The 26,553-nt window shown below is 42.2% G+C and overlaps 1 protein-coding gene across 1 annotated transcript; it reads right to left on the bottom strand.

The window, feature by feature from the left end:
* On the bottom strand, positions 1-24,608 carry LOC142660279 (galanin peptides-like). The gene is made up of 6 exons (XM_075836866.1): positions 24,347-24,608; positions 23,756-23,836; positions 18,237-18,291; positions 2,889-2,975; positions 2,073-2,150; positions 1-133 (listed from the first exon to the last, which is right to left on the bottom strand). Exons 1-6 carry the CDS (start codon positions 24,428-24,430, stop codon positions 72-74), a joined length of 447 nt encoding a protein of 148 aa, XP_075692981.1. The 5' UTR covers positions 24,431-24,608; the 3' UTR covers positions 1-71.
* Between the last annotated feature and the right edge of the window lie 1,945 nt (positions 24,609-26,553).

The following is a 26,553-nucleotide window of genomic DNA, read 5'->3' as shown; positions in this document are numbered from 1 at the left end:
GACATTGAGTGAAAACATTTATTTGATTAGCCATATCAACATTATACAACCAAATACAAAGAATTTATTTTTCATGACTGGTTTGTTTCTTCTGAGGAGATTGGAGTGCTTAAATTATCAAGTGCACCAGACTCTGAAAGAAATAGAAAAAAGACACATTAAGCGACAGGTTACTGGAACTGAAATTATAATTCCCATGTAAGGGAATCAGTTGCCAGATCAGACTACTATAAACGAAGCACCATTCAGTTCTCCATCATCATGTGAATTGGCACCTTGAAATACCAATCGGGAATTAAATGAACCACATATTCTTAGTGAGCCATATTGCATGTTACATTTCCCCTTATTGAGCCCTCTCGGCTAAACAGCAGCACTGAGGTGGCTCATGTGACTTGTTCAGGGACTCATGTTAAACATTTAGCTTCAAAGGAGTCTCAGAGAGTGTCATGTTAACAGTCTTGGGGTGAGAGGGAACATCATATATGACTGTATGGGCCTTTCTCATCTATCATGAGACTAAATTATTACATCATCAGTAAGTATGTGTTATGTATCTTGCAGAACAACACTTTAGATTGCAAATATATGAAAAATGTTACTAATTATCTATGTGTTAAGTTGATGAAATGTTGATGAAACTAGAACTTTATGGTCTTGGTTAGATGCTGGAATTATTCTCTAATTTGTTTCCTCTCTTCTGATTGTAACTGCTGGTGTCCCAAAGGACTGGATGAATTAAATCCTTTTGGTGTAAGATAGGGGTGTGGAACCTTTTTTCTGCCAAGGGCCATTTGAATATTTCTAATATCATTTATCAACTTAAAAATTAGCCTGCTATATTTGGTCAAACATTTAATTAACTCACCCCTAATGTGATGGCTGGAACAGCTTCTCTTTTGTGAGGCATGTAATGAAAGCTGGTATTGATGGTGTTGCTACTGCGTCGGTCAGTCTGGAGTAGTCGACTCTTTGGTACGTTTTGAAAATAACTGCTCACAGCAGAAAGTTGTTCCGACTTACTTACTTAAAGGGGTTTTCCCATCAGGAACATTTATGACATAAATGTCAGATAGATGCAGGTCCCATCTCTGAGACCAGCACCTATCTCTAAAACGGGGCCCCCTAAACTCTGTTCTACCTCTTTGTGTTCCAGCTGTTTTCCAACCATGAAGAAGAAAACAACGTAGTTTGCTGAGCTGCGCTGTTTCCGTAACTCCCATAGTAGGGAATGGCAGTTACGAAGGCAACGCAACATGCGAGTTAAGCTGTTTCCGTAACTACTATTCAGTTTTATGGGACTTACGGATACAGTGTAGCTCAGCAAGCTACGCTGTTTTCTTATTCATGGTCGGAAATCACAAGCTTCAGCCACAACACAAAGGGGTAGAATGGGGTTTAGGGGGCCCCGTTCTAGAGATAGGTCCGGGACTCAGAGGTGGGACCCGCATCTATCTGACATTTATGAAATATCCTGTGGATATATCATAAATGCCCTTGATGAAAAAAAAAAACTTTAAGTCACCTGACCTCACTTCGTGTGAGTAGGGTGGGCGGATGGAACCAAGGAGGGAATGACGCGGCGGAGGCTGCGGTCAGAGTGATGTCGGGGCGTGCTGTGACGGGAGTGGACCAGTCCAGTCACCTGACCTCACGTCACTGACTAGCAGCACGGTCTATGTGAGGTCGGGCCGGACTAAATAATCCAGGCCGGACTAAATGATCCATGCCGGACGTTCCCCACCCCTGGCCTGGTGTACACTCACATACACACACATGCAGATGCAAGAAAACTCATGCAAGCTATATGAGAGCATACAAGCTCAATGCAGATGTGCTGGTTGGACTCAAACACACTAACACAGAACTATCATCCTATATCAAGACGAGCATTTCCCAAGCTTTTTACCATAGGGAACCGAACCTCGGAAAATATTTTCCCTTCCTGGGGTAGTCTTACAACTAACCCATGACTACTGCAAAAGTGGCAGCTCTTCCATGGAACCTTAGTTGGGAAGCACTGGTCTAGACCAATTTGATTGATCTAGAACATTGTATGTAGCTGTACTTACCTTTAAGGTGTAAATAAGTTAATAATTCAATTAGTGTATGCAGTACATTGTCATCAGACAGGGTTCTAAAAAAGTTTCCTGAAAAAAATAAAAATGTATTAAAATTGAAATGTCATTATATGTAATTAAAATTAAACTTATAAGCTAAGTTTGCTAAGCTAAAGCTTTATGTCAGGGAGTATCGGGGTCATAGTGTGGTACATTCATAGTGCTGAAAATTGTATCAAATTCTGGATATGGAAGGTTAATAGTAAGGAAATAATGCAAAGAGAAAAGAGAAGGGAAGAAAGAGGAAATAAAGGGCCACAATCAGGCATATGGATGAGGATTGTTACGGCAGTGTAAAAACTTCTCAATCTGAATTGTGTACACAGAGTTCTGAATTCCCTACAATATTTTATATACATATAAATGTATCTCCAATGATGTCCATTCCTTATCATCATGTCATTTTTTAGATCCAACATTCTGAACTGATAAATTTCTTAATACATCTTTATAGCAGTTATTACAATTATTACAGCAGAAGAAAGGTAACTGTGTTTGTAATGATATAACAAAATCAATAAATGTTCCAAGGGAAATAAATGTTCAAAGTCTTAAATCAATATATCTTCAGCCATCATGATCACATTCTAGGACCTTTTCAATACCTGATTAACAAACCCTTCACATAATAAAACACTTTATTACAGGTTTGTAAATCATAATTTCAGCCTGTGGTTTTGTTAGCAGCCACTAGAGTGCAGTAGTGAAACATCCCTGAATTCTAATTTACAATCTGTTACGTGTTCTGATAATTACAATGGATATTACCTGACTTTACATCCTCTTCTGGCTGTAGCTCACGTTTTCCAGCTACCCCATGTTTGTCATTAAAAGATCTATGATTATCTACAGCATCTAGTAAATAAAATAATAGGAGCAGTTACTTCACATAGCTTCCGAAAAGCATAGTGGGGCAATGTCGTTTGATAAAGACAAGATATAAACAGTATAAATAATTTCTATAAGGGTATGTTCACACGCAGTAGCAAAATATGTCTGAAATGACGGAGCTGTTTTCGTCTGAAAACAGCTCCTGATTTTCAGACGTTTTTGTAACTACTTGCGTTTTTCGCTGTGTTTTTTACGGACGTTATTTGAGCTGATTTCCAATGGAGTCAATGAAAAACGGCTCCAAAAACGTCCCAAGAAGTGACATGCACTTCTTTGATGCGGGCATCTTTTTACGCGCCGTCTTTTGACAGCAACGCGTAAAATTGCACCTCGTGGGAACAGAAAATCGTAAAACCCATTGAAAACAATGGCCAGATGTTTGTAGGCGTAATGGAGCCGTTTTTTCAGGCGTAATTCGTGGCGAAAAATGCCTGAATTACGTCTGAAAACAGTGCATGTGAGCATACCCTAATGCAATAAATAGTGCGCTAACCATCGAGGTGCAACTAATAGCATTGGCATTATGCAGATAGTCAACTGCTTAATGGTAAATTGTAGGAAAGAACATAAATTGGCATCACATCGGTAAGAATAAAAAGAAAAAGGAAAATAAAAATCCTCGTCTGAAATAATATATAACAGAACAAATTGAAGGTCTTCTCACGGCACAATAATGATGCGTTTTTTCCGTTTCATAGAGCTGGATTTGTGCTCCTAGATATGTTCACCGGTAAGCAATTTTACATACTAGGGTAAAAAAATGTGTTATATTCGAGTGATCATTCCTTGTTCCAGTCATAGTGATTCTGTTCATAACAATGTGTTAGGTAATTGCTGTTTATATTCATTCCCAATATTTTATATAATGTACTTCAAGCTGAAAGAGGTTCCCTGCGGCTTATATTATACAAATATTATTAAATATGGCTATTTCAAAATATTAGGTAATAAGTAAAGGAATAAGATATAACATAGGGTAATGCATGGGTTATGTCCTGTAAGTCTCTTTGCGCCTTCTACACCCTCAGTTCAGTAATATTACTGCCTTTAGGCCTAAATAATATTAGACTGGTTGCTGACTAGATGTGCTCCTTGGCAACCTCATTGAAAAGACTGTGGTGAGGTGGTGTATGCTTGGTTACAGTTCAGCTTAAGGGTATGTTCACACGGCAGCGTCCGTAACGGCTGAAATTAAGGGGCTGTTTTCAGGAGAAAACAGCACCGTAATTTCAGCCGTAATGGCATGTTGAGGCGCTATTTCGCTGCGTCCATTACGGACGTAAATGGAGCTGTTTTTCCATGGAGTCAATGGAAAACGGCTCCATTTACGTCTGAAGAATTGACAGGCACTTCTTTGACGCGGGCGTCTTTTTTACGCCTCGCCTTTTGACAGCGGGGCGTAAAAAAAATGACCGTGTGCACAGAACATCGTAAGACCCATTCTAATGAATGGGCAGATGTTTGCCAACGTTATCGAGGCGCATTTTCGGACGTAAATCGAGGTGTAAAACGCCCGAATTACGTCCGTAAATAAGCCGTGTGAACATACCCTAAGGCTTTATTCAGACGAACGGGAAAAACGTCCGTGCAACGCGCGTGATTTGCAAGCGCGTTGCACGGACCTATATTAGGCTATGGGGCCGTGCAGACATGTCCGTGATTGTTACTCAGCGTGAGTCCGCTGAAAAAAAGTCACGACATGTCCGTTCTTTGGGCGTTTTGCGCGAATCATGCACCCATTGAAGTCAATGGGTGCGTGAAAACCACGCATGTCGCATGGAAGCACTTCCGTGCGAACAGCGTGATTCGCGCAACAGCTGTCAAACTCTGAATGTAAACAGAAAAGCACCACGTGCTTTTCTGTTTACAAACATCCAAATGGAGTGTCATAATGATGGCGGCTGCACGAAAAGCACGCAGCCGCGCATCATATGCTGCTGCCACACGTAGCTGTTAAGTGGCTTTTGCGCACGCAAAATGCCACGTTTTTGCGTGCGCAAAAACGCCACGCTCATGTGAATCCAGCCTAAGGGTATGTTCACACGGCCTATTTTCAGCCATTTTTCGGGTCGTAAACGGCCGAAAAATTTCAGAAAAATTGGAAGCAGAATGCCTCCAAACATCTGCCCATTGATTGCAATGGGAAAAACGGCGTTCTGTTCCGACGGGACGTTTTTTTCCAAAAAACGGCCGCGAAAAGGAAGTGCAGGTCGCTTTTTGGAAAGTTTTTGGAGCCGTTTTTCATAGACTGTTGAAAACAGCTCCAAAAACGGGCGTAAGAAACACCGCAAAAAAACGCAGCGAAAATCGCAAGTGGCTTAAAAAACGGCTGAAAATCAGGAGCTGTTTTCCCTTGAAAACAGCTCTGTATTGTCAGACGTTTTTGAGTTTGCATGTGAACATACCCTTAGGGTATGTGCACATACTTAGGGTATGTTTACACAGAGTGTTTTCAGACGCTTTTCGGGCCGTAAACGTCCTGAAAAACGGCTGAAAAATCGGAAGCAGAACACCTTCAAACATCTGCCCATTGATTTCAATGGGAAAAACGGTGTTCTGGTCCGACGGGACGTATTTTTATTTGGCCATTTTTCAAACGGCCGTGTAAAAAAACGGTCGCGAAAAAGAAGTGCATGTCACTTCTTGAGCCGTTTTTGGAGCCGTTTTTCATTGACTCTATAGAAAGACAGCTCCTAAAACGGCTGTTAAAAACACCGCAAAAAACGCAACTTTGATTAAAAAACGTCTGAAAATCAGGAGCTGTTTTCCCTTGAAAACAGAAAACAGCTCCGTATTTTCACACGCTTATTTTTTTGTGTGTGCACATACCCTTAATAAAAATGTCTGAAAATACGGAGCTGTTTTCAAGGGAAAACAGCTTCTGATTTTCAGCTATTTTTTTAGCAACTCACGTTTTTCGCTGCGTTTTTTAAGGTCGTTTTTGGAGCTGTTTTTCTATGGAGTCAATTAAAAACGGCTGCAAAAACAGCTCAAGAAGTGACACGCCCTATAGGAACAGAACGCAGTTTTTCCCATTGAAATCACTGGGCAGATGTTTGGAGGCGTTCTGCTTCCGATCTTTCAGCTGTTTTTCGGCCGTTTACGGCACGAAAAACGGCCAAAAATAAGCTGGGTGAACATACCCTATGGGTCAATGCACACGATGCGTATTACGTGCGGTTTTGCTGCGCGTATTTTCTGTGCGGAAAAACCGCAGCGTAAGGCCTGATTTACACGAGCGTGTGCGTTTTGCGCAAACAAAAAACGCTGCGTTTTGCGTGCGCAAAAGGCACTTAACAGCTGCGTGTGTCATCGGTATATGATGCGCGGCTGCGTGATTGTCGCACAGCCGCCATCATTATGACACTCCGTTTGAATGTTTGTAAACAGAAAAGCACGTGGTGCTTTTCTGTTTACATTCAGAGTTTGACAGCTGTTGCGCGAACCACGCAGTTCGCACGGAAGTGCTTCCGTGCGGCATGCGTGGTTTTCACGCACCCATTGACTTCAATGGGTGCGTGATGCGCAAACAGAGCACAAAGAAAGGACATGTCGTGAGTTTTACGCAACGCGCTCGCGCTGCGCAAAACTCACGCACTGTCTGCACTGCCCCATAGCCTAATATAGGTACGTACGACACACGTGAAAAGCACGCACGTCGCACGCGCGTATATTACGCTCGTGTAAATGATGCCTGATACAGTACCTACATAGTCAATGAGATTCCAGGAAATCTCATGTACACGCTGCAGTATTTTTCTGCACCTAAATTGACATGCGGTGCGGATTTTAAAATTCGCAGCATGTCAATTTATCTTGCGTTTCTGCTTGCGAATTGTATCTACCTAGTGCTGAGGAAAATTGCGCTAAAATCCGCAGCATGAAAATGCACCAAAAAAATCATCAAAACAAAAAAAAACGCACCGAAAAACGGACGATTAGGTATTTCCTGCGAATTTCTGCGATTTTGGTGCGTATTTTCCACAGCAAAATACACAACATGTGCATGTAGCCTAAAGCTCTAAAGAAAAAAATATATCTGTTTAATTAGCTGCACCTGGGCCTTGTTTGCTGTCTGAACTGCTTTGTCTTGCTGTACTGTTTATCCCCATTTAAAAATGTTCTCCATGACAATTCTACCAGGTGTGTGTCTTGTGCAATGTGTTCCTGCCTTGAGCAGCCGTTTGAGGGTGAATATCTTTGCAGTAGATGCACGCATGTCGTGTATTTGGAAGTCCAGGTATTGGATCTAAATATGCAGCTTGCAACACTTAGGCCGTGTTCGCGTAAAAGCACGCAGCGTATCCGACATGCATGCTGCAGGGAATACCGGTCAAAAAAATACACCAAACTGTGCTGCAGTTTCTCCCCGGAATGTCCGCTGCGAAAACCTGATGCGTTAACCGGCCTGCTAGCAGGCTGGACACCTACCTGGGATGACGTTTCATCCCAGGATACCGCTGCAATCAATCACAGTTCTTTGCAGTCATATGGGATGAAGCGTCATCCCAGGAAGCAGGCCCTCTGACATCATCCAGGCCGGCTTCCTGGGATGACGTTTCATCCATGTGACCGCCGCTACAGCCTGTGATTGGCTGCAGCGGCAGTCACACCAGATGAAGTGTCATCCCAGCAGGCTGGCTTGGAGGAAGAAACACAGATTCCTTGATAAGTATAGTGGTTTTTTTTATTCAGAGTTGAATTTTTTTGCGGCGGAAACACTACAAACCCGCTGCAAAAAATGCAACAACTGCTATTTGTTGCAGGTTTTACCTCCCATTGAATTCAATGGGGAAAACCTGCAGCAAATATTCAACGATTACGCAAATACAATTGACCTCTGCGGAATAAAGTTTCTGGGTGTTTTTTCCGTTCATTATTTATGCAGCGTGTGGTTGAGATTTGTTTAATCTCATCCACTTTGCTGCTACTGTATTCTGCTGTGTTTTTTACGTCCGCAATTCCGACTGAAAAAACGCAGCAATTCCTCTACGTGTGGACAAGCCCTAAGGCCTCATGCACACGACCGTTATTTCCTATGAGCCTAAACCGCAGAACACGGCCGTAATAAGACATGTCTGTTCTTTATGCGGTCCAGGCTCCTGGGCCATGCACGGACCGTGGAAATCCCGGTTGTGTGCATGGGCCCATAGAAATTAATGGGGCCGCAATTCTCCCGTGGATTTTCGGGGGAATTTGCGGACGCAAAACATGTTCGTGTGCATGGGGCATAAGGAGCATTGCAAACCTGGAGAGGAGTTTAGAGCTCACTGAGCAAACACAGGCTGGGACCAGTGAGATGGAGGTGGGTGGAGGGGGGCAAGCTCAGGATCCAGAGATTAGTAGATGGGTAAGGCTGGGTTTACACGAGCGTGTGCGTTTTGCGCCCGCTAAAGGTACTTAACAGCTCCGTGTGTCACCCTCGTATGATGCGTGGCTGCGTGATTTTCACGCAGCCGCCATCATTATGACACTGTGTTTGTATGTTTGTAAACAGAAAAGCATGTGGTGCTTTTCTCTTTTCATTCATACTTTTTACTGCTGTTGCGCGAATCACGCGTGTCACAAGGTGCGTGATGCGCAAACAACGCACACATAGCGGACATGTTGTGAGTTTTACGCAGCGGACACACGTTGCTTGAAGCTCACGGACAGTCTGCACGGCCCCATAGACTAACATAGGTCTGTGCGAGGCGCGTGAAAATCACGCGCGTTGCACGGACATATATCACGTTCGTCTAAATAAGCCCTAACAGTTAGAGGAAGGGGTAGGGGAAAAAGTGCCAGGGAGGCTAGTCCTGAACTGGCACAACCTAGTAAATATACCTGTTTGACTGATATTAGGGATGCAAGTGCAGAGCCAGCATCACTACAGCAGGGCATTGCTCCTAGCAACCAGGACAATCACTGCTATAGGAAGGATGGGAGTAGGAGCGCAGCAAAGGTCAGACGGATACTGGTGGTAGAGGATTCTATTATTAGGCGGACAGATAGGGTCATCTGTCGCTGCGACCGTGAATGCCGAACAGTGTATTGTCTGCCGGGTGCTCAGTTTCGGCATATTGCATATCGAATAGATAGATTGCTGGGTGGGGCTGGGGCAGACCCGGCAATCATGGTACACATTGGTACCAATCACAAAGTCAATGGGAGATGGAAGGTCCTTAAAAATTATTATACCAGTGCCATGAGCGTCACTAGAAAGACAACAGGAGATTAGGGAGTCAAATAAGTGGCTTAGAAATTGGTGCAGGAAGGAAGGGTTTGGGTTCATGGAGAATTGGGCTGACTTCTCTGTCGGTACAGGCTCTATGGTAGGGACAGGCTGCGTCTAAATAGGCAGGGTGCAGCTGTGCTGGGGGAAAGAATGGTTAGACGGCTGGAGGAGCTTTTAATCTGTGATCTGGGGGAGGGAGGGTGGGGATACAGAAGCGGGGTTAGATAGAGTACATAGGGAGTGGGATACAGAAGGGGTCAATGGGGGTTTAGTGGGGGCTAGGGATAGCAAGCTGTGTAGGGAGGTGACTAGGAATAAATATGGACCTAAGAATAGGTGTTGGTAAGATCATATGTATGCTGGCGAATGCAAGAAGTCTTGCAAGTAAAATGGACAAGTTGTAGAGTCTAATGACCGACATGGATTATCATGTAGTGGGTATAACGCTGCCGGACAACTGTCCCGTACTGTAATCATGTTTTCAGTACGGGACAGTAGTTCCACGGAGAGGCAGGGACTCCAAGCATCGTACATAACTATGATGCTAGGAGCCCGGCTCCCTGCCCTGAGTTCGGTCCGGGACTTCCGGCTGAAATACGTCCGTCCATTACGGACGTTAATGTGCTCGTGTGAACCCAGCCTTATATTCACGCCATAAAAAAAAAATTACGCCGGAATTCTGGTGCATTTTAACAATTAATTTTTCTCATCAGCTAAATTTGCGACAAAATTTGTGACATTTCCTCCTATTCCTGTGGCCTAAACTACCTCTCCTAAACTACATATTTTGGAGACCACACCCACTTTCTCACCAAATTTGGTTACACATTTTGTCGCTAAAATGACACACATCATCACTTCCAACAGTTTAGCAGAGCAGTATATGCCATAAACTAGAGTACACTGCCTATCAATGGGTCATTATTATATCACATTTCACACCAAATTTGACTAAAGTCATGTTTTTCAGAGCTAATTTGGCTTTGAGCTAAGAAAAAATCCTTTGGTTCCCTTTGCTAATCCATAATGTAAAAATACTGTCTTCCTGCAGCTGCCACTAGGGGAGCTCACTGCATTGGGATTTTCACATCTCCCTAAGTACTCAAAAATAAATTCATAAGCAGTGAGCCCTAGCGCTGGCAAAAAGAACTAGAGCTTTTAACTAGATTTTTTTTAACTGCTCAGAGGGGGGATTCCAAATACCCTCCTCCCCCAGGTGCGCCGCTGCAATTTACAGTATTAGCCAAGGGTATTTTTTTTCATTCATTAAACAATCCATGTAGGGGACATCGAAAAATGCTTACAACATGATGTGTTTTAATAGAATAAGTAGACACTAAGAAAATATTCAAAAGTATTTCAACCAGTGAAGCTATCGTACTGAGACCATGACCTAAACATGTTGACTGCGTTGTTTTCAAAAATACATATATATGTTAATAGAAAACATATGGTGACATGTGGAATAAAAAGTCAGAAACTACCCAAACATAAGGGCCTGTTCACATCAGCGTCAGGCTTCCGTTAAGCTTCCGTTCATCTCTTCCATCAGAGGAACAGATGAACGGAAAGACAAACGGAAAGTATCATTTCCGTTTGCATTACTATTGATTTATATGGTATTTTTTTGTTTCAGTTGGATCCAGTTTGCGTTTTCTGTTCTGCTAGGTTTCCGTTTTTTCACAGAAACAATAGTGCAGCAGACTACACTATTGTTTCCGTGAAAAAAAAAATGAAAACGTAGGGGAAAGGATGCAAACTGCAACAAAAAAAATATAATTGAAATCAATGGTAATGCAAAAGGAAACTATACTTACCATTTGTCTGTTCCTCTGACGGAACAGATGAACGGTAAGCTAAACGGAAGCCCGACACTGATGTGACCCTAACACTCAAATAATTATAAGGGGCTTTCAAGTTGAAATGTCTACTTATTGGACATTGTGTGCAAGACAAAGAGCCAGATGTTTCATATTCCAGTCTTAGTCAGACGAACGGGAAAAACGTCAGTGCAACGCGCGTGATTTGCACGCGCGTTGCACGGACCTATGGGGCCGTGCAGACACGTCAGTGATTTTTACTCAGCATGAGTCCGCTGAAAAAAAGTCACGACATGTCCGTTCTTTCGGCGTTTTGCGCGATTCACGCACCCATTGAAGTCAATGGGTGCGTGAAAACCATGCATGCCGCACGGAAGCACTTCCGTGCGAACTGCGTGATTCGCGCAACAGCTGTCAAAAGGATGAATGTAAACAGAAAAGCACCACGTGCTTTTCTGTTTAAAACATCCAAATGGAGTGTCATAATGATGGCGGCTGCGCGAAAATCACGCAGCCGCGCATCATATGCTAATGCCCCACGGAGCTGTTAAGTGGTTTTTGCGCATGCAAAACGCTGTGTTTTTGCGTGCGCAAAAACGCCACGTTCGTGTGAATCCAGCCTAAGTGTAAGATGCGAATAATTTATTAAGAGGCGCAGTCCTTGTGCTGTTTGTGCGCTTGAAAGTGAAATCTATGGCAGTTTTGAGCTCTTATGTTTCTACTATAGTTTATGCCAGTGTTTGGCATAAATTATAGTAAATATGTTGGTTCGTGGTGCCCCGACCCTTTTTATATGCCACAACACTTTGAAAAGTGCCGTGTGTGGCATAAAATCCCAGCGCCTATATTTGCTGCTTTTTTCAAACCCTAAAGTGCCACAAAAATCGCTTAATGAATGAGGACAATCGTGTTGTGAAGAAGGCATTGGTACAACCAACGGTCAAATACAAAATAGCAATGTTGAGATCAGTCAAATTAAGAGTGTTTTTCCCCCCATAAATCACTTTAAAGTGTTTTTACCATCAGGGACAGGATATGTCCCTGGGATCCGCACCTATCTCTAGAACGGGGCCCCCTAAACCCCGTTCTACTGCTCTGTGTTGTAGCTGAAGTGTGTGAGTTACGACCATGAATTGCGGAAACAGCGTAGCTCGCTGAGATACATTGTTTCCATAACTCCCATAGTAGTAGTAAACGGCAGTTACGGAAGCAGCATAGCATGCGAGCGACGCTCTTTCCGTAATTCATGGTCGGAGATCACAAGCTTCAACCACAACACAGAGCGGTAGAACGGGGTTTAGGGGGCCCCCTTCCAGAGATAAATGCAGGTACCAGAGGTGGGACCCGCATCTATCTGACATTTAAGACATTCCTGTGGATTTGTTATTATTGTCTCTGATGGGAAAACCCCTTTAACCCTTTTAGTAGTGCACAGTAAAAAGTGGACTTCTGATTAGCAGGAAGCACAGAAGTTCAGAAAATTTATATTTATTAAAACAATGGTTATATACAATTTGTTGTGCCCTAAATGTATGCATATTGGGGCTCAAAATGTTGTGATCCACAAGATCCAGATAATGGAGAGATGCATACTCCTCAAATTGATATACCATAAATGTTTAGGGCATGGCCCCACGTGGCGGATTTCTTCCGCAACTGTCCGCATCAATACCGTGGCGGATCTGCCCAAAATGTGCAGTAAATTGATGCGGACTGGCCGTTGCGTATTGAGGTGAAAGTACTTCCCTTCTCTCTATCAGTGCAGGATAGAGAGAAGGGACAGCACGTTCCCTAGTGAAAGTAAAAGAATTTCATACTTACCGGCCGTTGTCTTGGTGACGCGTCCCTCTTTCGCCATCCAGCCCGACCTCCCTGAATGAGGCGGTAGTCCATGTGACTGCTGCAGCCTGTGATTGGCTGCAGCCATCACTTAGACTGAAACGTCATCCTGGGAAGCCGGACTGGAGAAAGAAGCAGGGAGTTCTCGGTAAGTATGAACTTATTTTTGTTTTCAGAGCAATTCCGCCACGTGGGGCTTTGCCCTTATTGTGAGGGAAGCCCTTTTAGTGTTAATTAGTAAAAGATAAAGGGGTTTTCCGGTTTCATATAAATAAATAAATATAAATACAGCATAATGTATCTTGGGTTTCAATTCCTGATCATTTTAAGATCTCTGATTGGTGTCAGTGAATGGGAACATTCTTGTTTAAAAACTTATAGAGGAGTAATATTTCTTACAGCTGAAAGTTTGCTTTAATTGTATCCAGTCTAAGGGCAAAGCCCCACGTGGCGGAATTGCTCTTGAATTCCGCTGCGGACACTCCGCAGCGTTAATCCGCAGCGGAGCCGTTTCTCCATTGCCTTGCACTTCTTTTTAGTAGGCTTCGTTTAGATGTGGCTGAAAATTCCGCTGCGGAGCATAGGCTGCGGTGCGGAATTTGGTGTCCGCAGCATACAATGGATGTTGCGGACCAGTGGCGGACTGGTTGCGGACTCATTGTGGAAGTTCTCCATTGACTTCAATGGAGATTCTAAATTCCGCAATGAAGTCCGCAGATGTCATGCACATGTTATGTGTGCTGCGGATGCGTCTTGCTTTTTTGACATGACATTTCTTCATTCTGGCTGGACCTATGTATTTCTAGGTCTACAGCCAGACTGAGGAAGTCAATGGGGCTCCCGGAATTACGGAAGCGTTGCTAGGAGACGTCAGTAAATAGTCACTGTCCAGGGTGCTGAAAGAGTTAAGCGATCGGCAGTAACTATTTCTGCACCCTGGACAGTGACTACCGATCACAATATACAGCAACCTGTAAAAAAAATAGAAGTTCATACTTACCGAGAAATCCCTGCTTCTGTCTCCAGTCCGGCTTCCCAGGTTGACGTTTCAGTCTAAGTGACGGCTGCAGCCAATCACAGGCTGCAGCGGTCACATGGACTGCCGCGTCATCCAGGGAGGTCGGGCTGGATGCCGAAAGAGGGACGCGTCACCAAGACAACGGCCGGTAAGTATGAAATTCTTTTACTTTTACTAGGGAAAGTGCTGTCCCTTCTCTCTATCCTGCACTGATAAGGGAAGCACTTTTACCGCAGTACGCAGCAGCTAGTCCGCATCAATTTACTGCACATTTTGGGCAGATCCGCCGCAGAATCTGCAACGCAGATTCTGTGCGGCATTGATGCGGACAGCTGCGGAGGAAAACCGCCACGTGGGGCCATGCCCTAAGAGATCCAATATAAATAAGCTAAATGCATCAGCAGCACAAATCTTTCTCCCATCCTGGTAGTTTGCTACAATGTATCAGTTTAGGTCAAATGGATCATGGATTGCCTAGACTTGATACAATTCTTGTAATCTTTTAACTTCCCTTTGGTCTATTCAAGGATTTAAACCTCTGGATGTGAACGAGAATGTTCCCATTAACTCAGAGCAAGCATAGATCTTGAAATATTGAGCAATTGACACACAAAGTATAATAGCAAGTTTGGCTGGACAAAGCATTTAAAAGCTATGTAAACCTTTGAAAGTGTTTTGGTTTTTTTTATAAAAATTTCAGTCAGTTTGTTTAGTGCAACTTTCAAATAGTTTATATTAAAAATTATTTTCACTTTTTGAGATACAGCTGCTCTGTGTCCTTTATACAGAGCAGCTGAATCCTTCACTAAGCCCTGAATCCATCAGTCCTTTGGGACTGACGGGTTCAGTGTCAGCGGGTCCTGCGTTTCTCTGACATGCAGGATCCACCTGTAATCTATCACATCTAAGTTATGAACGTAGACTAAGTTAACACTAGCGTTCAGCTCCGTTTAGCTCTCTTCCGTCAGTGGAAGAGATGAACGAGAGTCCAAACGGAAAGCATCACTTCCGTTAAAATTACCATTGAATTCAATGGTAATTATTTTGTTTTAGATGTATTCCGTTTGCCTCTGTTCGCTAGGTTTCTGTTTTTTGACGGAAGCAAAAGTACCGTCTGCAGCACTTTTGCTTCCGTGAAAAAAAAACGTAAACCTAGCGAATGGAGGCAAATGGAATGCAACTGAAACAAAAGAATTACCATTGAAATTAATGGCAATACTAACGGAAGCGATGCTTTCCATTTGGACTCTCGTTTATCTCTTCCTCTGATGGTAGAGAGCTAAACGGAGATTAACGGTAGTGTGAAAGGAGCCTTAGATGTGATAGATAAAAGGTGGATTCTGCAGACCCGCTGACACTGAGCCTACCGGTCCCGCGAACCAGACGGGTATAGGATTCAGCAAACGATACAGCTGCTCTCTATACAGAATACAGAGCAGCTCTATCTCAAAAAGTAAAACGTTTTAATAAAAACTAATTTGAAAGCTGCACCAAACACATTGACATTTTTATTTAAAAGAAAAAAAAAATCACTTTCAAAGGTTTACATAGCCTTTAAAGTGTACATGTAAGGGTATGTGCACACACACTAATTACGTCCGTAATTGACGGACGTATTTCGGCCGCAAGTACCGGACCGAACACAGTGCATTGAGCCGGGCTCCTAGCATCATACTTATATACGATGCTAGGAGTCCCTGCCTCGCGGCAGGACAACTGTCCCGTACTGTAATCATGTTTTCAGTACGTGACAGTTGTCCTGCAGAGAGGCAGGGACTCCTAGCATCGTATATAAGTATGATGCTAGGAGCCCGGCTCCCTGCACTGTGTTCGGTCCGGGACTTGCGGCCGAAATACGTCCGTCAATTACGGACGTAATTAGTGTGTGTGCACATACCCTAAAGATTTTAAAGAGGCTCTGTCACCACATTATAAGTGGCCTATATTGTACATAATGTGATCGGCGCTGTAATGTAGATTACAGCAGTGCTTTTTATTTAGAGTTATGATCTATTTTAGCTTTATGCTAATGAGTTTCTTAATGGACAACTGGGCGTGTTTTACTTTTTGACTACGTGGACGTTGTGGAGAGAAGTGTATGTCAGCATAAATGTTAATAAATTGACCTGCAGAATTTAACTTAATTCCGCAGCATGTAAATTTATGCTGTGTTTTTGTTTATTTTCCGTTGCAGGTTTTCCCCATTGAATTCAATGGGGATGCAAAACCCGCAACAGAAAGCCAAGTTTTGTGGCGTATTTGCAGTGCTTACGCCGCAAAAAACGCAATTACGGAAAAATGTAAAAAATCCAGAACGCCCTCCTTCTTCCTGCAGTCTGGTCTCCTGGGATGACATTGCATCCCATGTGCATCCCGTGTGACCGCTGCAGCGGTGGTCACATGGGATGATACGTTATCCAAGTGGCCGGCCTGGATGACGTCAGAGGCCGGACTTCTGGGATGACTTTACATCCCATGTGTCCGCGGCTGCAGCCAATCACAGGCTGCAGCGATCACATGAATGTTTTTTACCGCTGCTAAAATGCACCACATTGTGGTGCAGTTTTCGGACAGAATGTACTGCGGGTTTCCAGGTTGGATACGCTGCACGTTTTTTTTGCATCGCATCTGTCCCATGGGAACCCGGCCTTAGGCCTTATTCACGCGAACGTTTTTCACGCGTGTCGCACGGACCTATGTAAGTGAATGGGGCCGTTCAGACTGTCAGTGAATTTCACGCAGCGTATGTGCACCGACATTAAATGTCCTATACTTGCCCATGTTTCGCGCAGCACGCACCCATTGAAGTCAATGGGTGCGTGCAAATCGCGCACGGCACACGGAAGCACTTCCGGGTGCCGCGCGTGATGCGCGCTACAGCAGCTAAAAGAATGAATGAAAACAGAAAAGCACCACGTGCTTTTCTGTTTGTAAACATAAAAACAGAGTGTCATAATGATGCCGGCTGCGCGAAAATCACGCAGCCATGCATCATATGCTGATGCCACACGGACCTTTTGCGCTCTCAAAACGCAGCATTTTTTGCGTGCGCAAAACGGACACGTCCGTGTGAATAAGGCCTTAGGGTGAAGTCACACGCGGCAGATTTTGTTGAAGACATTACTGCGACTGAAAATTCATCTGAATAGAAGGTTTAGAAATCCCTACACATGTTGCAGAAACAATCCCATTCAGATGAATGGTTTTGATTTTCAGTCGCAGAAAGTTTTGCAACAGAATCTGCCACATGTGACTGAATCGGATTCACACATTATATATTTGTTGCAGATATTGTTGCAGATTTTTGAGCCAAAGCCAGAAGTAGATCCAGGAAGACGGAGAAGTATAAGTTATTCTTTAACCCCTTCCCGACATATGACATACAGTTACGTCATAGCCGGGTAGGGGAAGTATGGAACGGGCTCACGGAGTGAATCCGCTCCATAAGATGCGGGTGTCGGCTGTTTGTTACAGCCGACACTTCAGAGTAACGAGCGGCATCACGCTCGAGCGCGATCCCGCTCGTTTAACTCGTTGAATGCTGAGGTCAATAGCGACCGCAGCAGGTAAATCGTTAGAAAGAGGGGGGTGGCCCCCTCTAACAGCTCATCGCGCCCCACGCGATGCAATCACGGGGGGGGGGGGCGATGATTGCTATGGCTGCCTGGGGGCCTAATGAAGGTCCCCAGGTCCGCCATCTTTGTGCACCTATTAAGCCCTCCCTTCGGCAGTATATCGGCAGTATATCGTGCAATCGATCTAACGATCGCTGGTTGAAGTCAATGGGTGCGTGAAAACCACGCATGTCGCACGGAAGCACTTCCGTGCGAACAGCGTGATTCGCGCAACAGCTGTCAAAAGGATGAATGTAAACAGAAAAGCACCACGTGCTTTTCTGTTTACAAACATCCAAATGGCGTGTCATAATGATGGCGGCTGCGCGAAAACCACGCAGTCGCGCATCATATGCTGCTGCCACATGGAGCTGTTAAGTGCCCTTTGCGCAGGCAAAACGCAGCGTTTTTTGCGTGCGCAAAAACGGCACGCTCGTGTGAATCCAGCCTTAGACTAATGATGAATGTAAATGGCTCTTAGATATGTGAACTAAATTAATCATCATGGTAGCAGGCATATTTCTAAACCTCCAGTCAGTAATCCCATTGAGAAAGACTACATTCAGTTTATCTGCAGCCTGATATTAAAGGTTGAATTGAACAATGGAGAACAGAGCAATTGTACATACCATAGGCTTTAAGTTTAGTGTCCCTTTAAAGCCAAAAAAAAAGATTTCAGTGCCAAAATACAGAATATGTAAAGTAATTATCACTTACGTGGTCCTAAGAGGTAACCAGCGCTATTCAATGTCCAGCCACGTTTCTCTTTCCCCTGTGATAACAAATATCCATTATCTAATGATGTCAGAGGAATTCGTATAAATTGTTTAGCAAACGCTGACAAAAACTAGTACTCTGTTAGCAACCATCATGCTCTATGGGTGGAATGATATTTCCATTGTTTCACACAAAGCACTTTAACATATTGAGAATGTTTTTACAAGGTTCCAACAATTTCCAGTTTAAGTAAGTTTACTTCTCACTATATTTCATATAGATGGGATGATTTAAGAGTACAAGGATGGTTACAGATTAAGTGAGAGATACGGAAAGGCTATCCAATGGGCTATACGTGTAGATGGAGGGGCTGGCCCATGATGTTCTCCTACAGTCTATATCATCGTTATGAAGAAAGAATGTCAAAGCTAAAGTTACTTACACTCGAGAAGAAACACTATTTGGTGATATGACATATCACCGAATAGGGTTATAGTTCTATAAATACCAATGTCATAACAGAGAACACATGGTCACTACTTGTGGTTAAGGGAAGTGTGATTTCATCTCAAAATGTATAAGTATTACTTTACTGTCTGAACTGCTCCCACAGGATTTGGTAATGGCTAAAAGAGTGTGGATAGATATAAAGGGGTTGTACTGTACAAGATTTAAAACAAAATGTCTACTTTTTTTTCTAGAAATAGCTCTACTCTTGTCCATGGGCTGTATGTGGTATTGCAGCTTAGTCCCATTCAAGTGAGGTGCTATGTCTGGCACAAGGGGTTGTATAAAGGAGGGAAAACAGCTTTTAAATCTTGTAGTTCTTCCCTATGTGCTGCTGGTTGCTGCTCATTTCATCTGCTCATAGATATAGGGGGTGCAAAGATATCAGTCTCACCAGGACCCTGGAACCAAGGATGTGGGGCTAAATGCCTCTCTGCCACATATGAAGACATTGGTATTATAAATGGCACATTGTAGGTGGGGAACCCTGCTACATATTTTGCTTTAGGGCCCAGGAGCACATAAAGTATACTTTGATGTGACTTTGAACTTCCTTTTACAAACAGATGGACAATAGAGCAGAAGCAGGAGGGGCTGAGGGGTCAAGCATTGAAGAAAACCAAATCACAGTCATGAAGTGATCTAGAACTCCACTGTACACATTATGACAATACCCCTTCCCGACATTTGACGTATCCATACGCCAAAGTCGGGTAGGGGAAGTATGGAGCGGGCTCACGGAGCGAACTCGCTCCATACGATGCCGGTGTCGGCTGTTTGTTACAGCCGACACTTCAGAGTAATGAGCTGCATCGGGCTCGAGCGTGATCCCACTAGTTTAACTCGTTAAATGCTGTGGTCAATAGCGACCGCAGCATTTAAATCGTTAGAAAGAGGGGGCGGCCCCCTCTAACAGCTCAACACGTCCCCCGCAATGCAATCGCGGGAGGGGTGATGGTTGCTATGGCTGCCTGGGGGCTTAATGAAGGCCCCCAGGTCCGCCATCTTTGTACACCAATTAAGCCTTGCCTCCGGCAGGGCTTAATAGATGCCTGTCAGAATCACGATATACTGCAATACATTAGTATTGCAGTATGTCGTGCAAGCGATCTAACGATCTAACTATCGCTGGTTGTTTTTATGTGTAAAAAAATATATATATATATTAAAAGTTTAAAAAACCCCCCTTTTCCCATTTCCCCAGTAAAGCATAGTAAATAAATAAACATAATTGGTATGGCCGCGTCCGTAAAAGTCTGAACTATTACAATATATCATTATTTAACCCGCATGGTGAACGCCGTAAAAAAATAAAATAATTGTTAACGCCAGAATCTCTATTTTTTGGTCACCTAATCTCCCACAAAAAATGAAATAAAAGTGATCAAAGCGTCGCATGTACACCAAAATGGTATTATTAAAAACTACAGCTTATCCCGCAAAAAATAATCCCCCATACCACTTAATCGACGGAAAAATAAAAAAGTTATGGCCCTCGGAATTTGGCGACACAAAATAAATTTTCTTTTTTACACTTAGGTTTTTACTTGTAAAATTAGTAAAATATAGAAAAAACTATATATATTTGGTATCGCCGTAATCGTATTGACCCACAAAATAAAGTTAACATGTTGTTTTAATTGCACAGTGAATTCCGTAAAAACAGCGCGCAAAAAACCATGGAGGAATCGCTGTTTTTTTTCATTTTCTACCCCACAAATAATGTTTTCCCCATTTCCTAGTACATTATATGGCAAAATAAATGATTCTACGAAAAACTACAACTCGTCCCGCAAAACTCAAGCCCTCAAAGTGCTATATCGATGGAAAAATAAAGACGTTATGGCTTTTGGAAGGTGGGGAGGAAAAAACGAAAATGAACATCTGAAAAAGGGCTGCGGCGGGAAGGGGTTAAACCTTATTTCTGGCTTACTATCTATTGTTAGGCTGGATTCACACGAGCACATTACGTCCGTAATGGACGGAACGTATTTTGGCCGTTAATCCCGGACCTAACACACTGCAGGGAGCCGGGCTCCTAGCATCATAGTTATATACGACGCTAGGAGTCCCTGCCTCTCCGTGGAACTACTGTCGTGTACTGAAAACATTATTACAGTACGGGACAGTTGTCCTGCAGCAAGGCAGGGACACTTAGCGTCGTACATAACTATGATGCTAGGAGCCCGGCTCCCTGCAGTGTGTTCGGTCCGGGATTAGCGGTCGAAATACGTTCCGTCCATTACGAACGTAATATGCTTGTGTGAATCCAGCCTTATTGTTTAATTGACTTCATCTAATAAATACAATTAAGGCTGGGTTCACACAGAGTTTTTTTGACACGGAAACCGCGCCGCAAAATGCGCCAAAAAATGGGCGAAAATGCCTCCCATTGATTTCAATGGGAGGCGGAAGCGTTTTTTTTCCCGCGAGCAGAAAAGCCGGCTAGCGGGAAAATGAAGGGACATGCCCTATCTTTGGGCGTTTACGCCTCTGACCTCCGATTGACATCAATGGGAGGCAGAGAAAGCGTATTTCGCTGCATTTTATACCCGCGGCACTCAATGGCAGCAGGCTAAAAACGCAGCGATAATCGTCATGTAGGCAGAGGAAAATCTGCCTCAAAATTCCAAATGGAATTTTGAGGCAGATTTTCCTCCTGCAAAAAACTCAGTGTGAACCCGGCCTTAACAGTAAAAATGGAAATAATAGCTCATCTCCTTGACGTATTCCATTATTCATTTATTTGGGCTGCACTTATTTTTATGATCCAATAAGCTAATAAAATATAAAGCTGCAGAGACACAGAATGATTGTCTTCCTATAGAGTAAATTATTCCACATATTCTACGGTGGCTGCAGTTTTTGTACTACTGCGGAGTCTCTCAGGATATAACTGTATTAGCTGTAATTATTTAAGAAGTCTGGATGCATTTATATAAAACATGCCCATTACACACCTGATAAAATATAAATCAGAGGTTGTACAGAGCCATGATATTACCTTGTGCGTCAGCCCTAAGGAAATACATACATACATTATGCACTATATACATATAGAGGATGCGTTTGCACTAAATATAAATTTACATACTTGACTTGGTAAATAGAGATTCCTCCTAATCCGCATTAAAACTTTGTCCAGTAAATCATCTTCCGCATTGCAGCTGACGAAGTCCAAATTTTATTCCAACATCAGGTAGCACATGGGCATGATGTTTGAATAAAATGTAAACAATATCATATATTGTATGTTCTCAACCACAAGTCTATGGGTTAGTTCACACAGAGTTTTTTGACACGTTTTTTTTAACGTGGAAACCATGTTGTAAAACGCGGCAAAAAACGGCCGAAAATGCCTCCCATTGATTTCAATGGAAGGCGGAGGCGTTTTTTTCCTGAGAGTGGAAAAAACGGCTTGCGGGAAAAAGGAGTGGCATGCACGATCTTTGGTCGTTTACATCTCTGACCTCCCATTAACATCAATGGGAGGCAAAGAAAGTGTATTTTGCTGCATTTTTTTGCCTGCAACGCTCATGGCAGCAAAATCTGCCTCAAAATTCCAAACGGAATGCGCTGGTGCATGCAGTTTGTGATGCAGTTTTTTGCAGCCAGACTCAGGAGTGGATACGATAGAGGAGAAGTATGTCTTTCCTTTTATACTTTTCCTTTTTTTATGGATCCACACTGGCTTAGGCTGAAAAAAAACTGCATGAAAAACTGCATGTGTGAATCCAGTCTTAATTAAATGTGATCAAGTTCTCTTTAGTTATGTCAAACATGTAATCCTGTAAACATATGCTCTAACACTAGGAGTTACTATGGGATATGTAAGATGGGTCATGTGATTGGTGTTTCTTGAATGCCCAAGTTAAAGGGGTATTATGGGTTCAGCAAATAACGCTTATTGATTGTATAACGAAAAGTTATTACATTTGTCACTATTTTTTGTATCAATTACTCATGGTTTTCAAGATCTCTGCTTGCAGTCATTCAATTGGATTCTTGTTTGTTTACTTCTAGTGGATAAGAATCTGTCCTAGCCATCTGGTGCTCACACAGGTACATGGCACTTTGCAGTTACAGTACAGTTATCAGAGCTGTCTCTTGTAACAAGCCAAGATGCCCAGGGGGGAAAAAAAAAACTCTGGTGTCTCCTTGGGCATTTGGCATGGCTATATTTTTTAAATATGTATGCTACATTCATTATTCTTGAAACGTGGGTAGCATATAACATAAATATGTTTTTACAGCTCTGCCTTAATGTGTTTTTTGTCCAATCAAAATACTTTTGGCAGGTTCAGATAATATTCTTTATGTCTATGGACACCATCAGACCACCCCAGCTAGTTTATTTTGGGAGAATAGCCATTGGCCGAAGTTGGATTTTATTGGGTTGATTACTATTGTTTACCACTTAATTAACCGGAACCAAAGCAGTCTGATTGTGCCCCATACCCGAATAGACCTGAACATGTGTGCATATCTACGGAGAGGTATGGTCAGCCAATGTTTGCTGATGTCGATAGCTGACATTACTCATGTGCCTTTTTGGCCCAAATACTCCTCTCAGCTCTAATCTGTTCTACAAAAATATACTGGTAAAACCTGAATGTAATAATCAGTGTACTCTGCATTATTATTGGAACCTGATGAGAGATTATTTATTATATCTTTCTTTCCTATAATACATAGTTTAGAAGGAACAATAATAGTAAATACAGAGTTGGAATTGATTGTAACCAGACACCTAATATATCCACACATAAAACTGCATAAGTAAACAAGAAGAAGCTTCTTCAATTAATAATGAACTTTCTTCTATGCACAAACCATACAGAATAAAACCTATTTCATCACAAATACCATCATAAACACCTATACTATCTTGAATAAAGAGACTATCTACACTATACTAACTAGATACACTAACAATACACTGGTATCCAGCTCTTCTTGTGGGCCAGGACCCCAATTGAAACATAATTGACAATTTTAGAAAATATACTTACTGTTAAGACTAGTCCAAATGTCTGTGAAATAGTAGCACACAGTATTAAAGACACCAGCAGGAGACTCGTGCACTTTTGCATCTGTATGAACAATATAAAAAAAAAATGTGTACAGAGAACACTCCATACAGTCAATGAAAATATAACTCTTTGTAAATATAGTGCGAAATGTTTTCAATATGAAGAAAAGTTAATGGATAAATGATGAACAAATTATCTATAGTAGCCTGACAAGGGGGCAGACATTGATCAGTTCAGCTACAGAGACATAAATATACAATATATAGAATTCTAATAATGTGTGTATTGTAATAGTAATAGAAATGCAATTCCTTAAAGCAAATAAACAATAAAAAAAATGTATAAAATATTGTGCAATGAAAGTGAATTATGTGTTAGAATTGCAATACATTTTTTGATTATACATTGAAATGCAATAAAAGAATAGTGAACCTGTTTATATTAGCATCACTATTAGCATTGCAAATTTTGAGAAAAGAAAGAAAGAAAGAAAAGATAAAATGAATAAACATATAAATAAAGAAACAGAAGCACAAATAAATGACATTGAAAGAGAAAAGACTGACAAACCTTGAAGTGACTTGCGGATCTGTGCCTGCAGTTTCTCTGTCTTATGTCGTGCAGTAGAGTGCTACAGGTGCTTCCAGCTGGCATACAGGAGTGTTGCTCTGCAGACTTGTCCAAGAAAAAACACAGCAGGAATCTCACTGCATAGTAGGATAGGCAAGTCTCCCTAGGGCGTTTGGTGTAGCAGCCGTGGGGATTGGCTATTTATGGTTAGCACCAGGTTGATATGGACTGGTTCCCCCCCCCTGAGGGTGCATGTCACAGAGTCAGACGTCACATAATCATTTCCACTCCACAAGTCACTGCATTAAGGGAGGGCAAAAGATACAGCAATTCAATTAAAGGTACTTTGAAGCAATATCAAGGCAAAAGACAAATAGCAGCCATGGTAATTACCTCTGATTATGGCATGGGTGAACAGTTTGTAAAAGTCCTACTTGCCTCTTCTTCTATGAGCACTTCATTCTATACACACAAGATAATGAATGGGAACATTATAATATATTACACTGCTGCTGGTTATAGGAATTTGAATACGTTTATGCCCAGTGAGAGGAATAAAAAAGAATAAATATACCATTTATGAATGATGGTAAGAGTAAGCCACGAACAAAAAATAGATTATACTCCGCTCCTTCACTACAGCTCCAGAAATAAGTCATCACATTAATACACAAGGAACATTGTACTTAAAAGATTTGTGACTTACAGATAAGATGAGTAAATATTACGTCTTTCATCTATTCTAAAATAAACTGTCATAAAACGTCAAAGTCAAAACTAAAATCTATAACCCAAATTATACCAATATAATAAATACACAATTAAGCAGGATGGATGAAGGCATAATGTCGTCATGTACTGGAATTGCTGATATAATTACATTTTCTGGTATTTTTGTTACTGTGGGATTTGTGCGGCTTATTGGTTTTGTATTTATTGTTTAACTTAATCATCAAATGCATACATGAAAAATGTTAATTTTACTTCCATCCAGTGGAGATAACTAATTTTCTGGTCATCCTGCAAATGGCATTTTCCTTATTAGAATTGGTCAGTCTATTTCCTAGAAATGCAGGATGTGGGTGGCAGCCATTATCATTATGTACTTATATGAAATAACATGTTCCTTAAGAAAGAAACTAAGGAGTATGTATACTACACATAAAAGAGGTCCAGAAGTCATCAGGGTAACCGCATGGTGATTGCTAGACATTCAGGTGAATATGTGTGCAACATCATATTGAGGTCGTTGACAGCTATGATTAGTTGTTCCATATACTTGTGAGAGCAGAGATTAGGTGCACTTTGCCAGTTTTATCCATCTCTTTAATAATTTAAGAGTGAGATGTCAATCCCAGGAGGTTTTACATCTAAATCGATGATTTTTTATCTAATCTTATTTAATGTAGTTAACTGAATGTTCAGGACCTCATCTCAGCTGGTTTTATTTGTTCATGAGATGTAGATCCCTAAACCATAAACTCATCAAACATTGTTGAAGACCATCATGTAGCTAGGTATCTAATTCAGTACAGACAGCACGGCACTCACCACTTGCAAAAAAAAGGTTTCTTTTTAGTTTATGTTGAGGCAGGCATAACACGGGAGTTGAAGACAATGGAGCCCATGACCGTTTCACGTCGACAATGGAGCCTATGACCGTTTCACTTCGACAATGGAGCCTATGACCGTTTCACGTCCTACAGACGCTTTATCAAGGCATACTGAGCTTCAGTGCACACACACTTAAATACTCAGTATATAAACCTGTTGTTCATAATATGCATGATCTTTTGCTAATATTTGTAATTTGATACATTGTTGTGAGAAGCGGAAGTGATTGTTGAGGCAAGGTGTGGGTATTTAAGTGTGTGTGCACTGAAGCCCAGTATGCCTTGATAAAGCGTCTGTAGGACGTGAAACGGTCGTAGGCTCCATTGTCTTCAACTCCCGTGTTTTTCCTGCGTCAACATAAAATAAAAAGAAAACTTTTTTTGCAAGTGGTGAGTGCCGTGCTGTCTATTCTTCTATTTGTTGACATTTGCCTAAGTCTTTCATTCATACGCACTGAGCACCACTACATAAAGGCTATCGAACCACAAGTCCCAACAAGCATAAGGACCTGTGACGCCACAAGCTAAAGGTAGTGCCAACAATTATTTTTTCTACATGTTGCACATCTAATTCAGTACAACTTCTTTACAGGA

Source organism: Rhinoderma darwinii, chromosome 9 (assembly GCF_050947455.1).
Source record: "Rhinoderma darwinii isolate aRhiDar2 chromosome 9, aRhiDar2.hap1, whole genome shotgun sequence".
Taxonomy (NCBI): Eukaryota; Metazoa; Chordata; class Amphibia; order Anura; family Rhinodermatidae; genus Rhinoderma; species Rhinoderma darwinii.
Note: the sequence above shows the minus strand (reverse complement) of the source record. Positions and strands in the feature narration are given on the sequence as shown.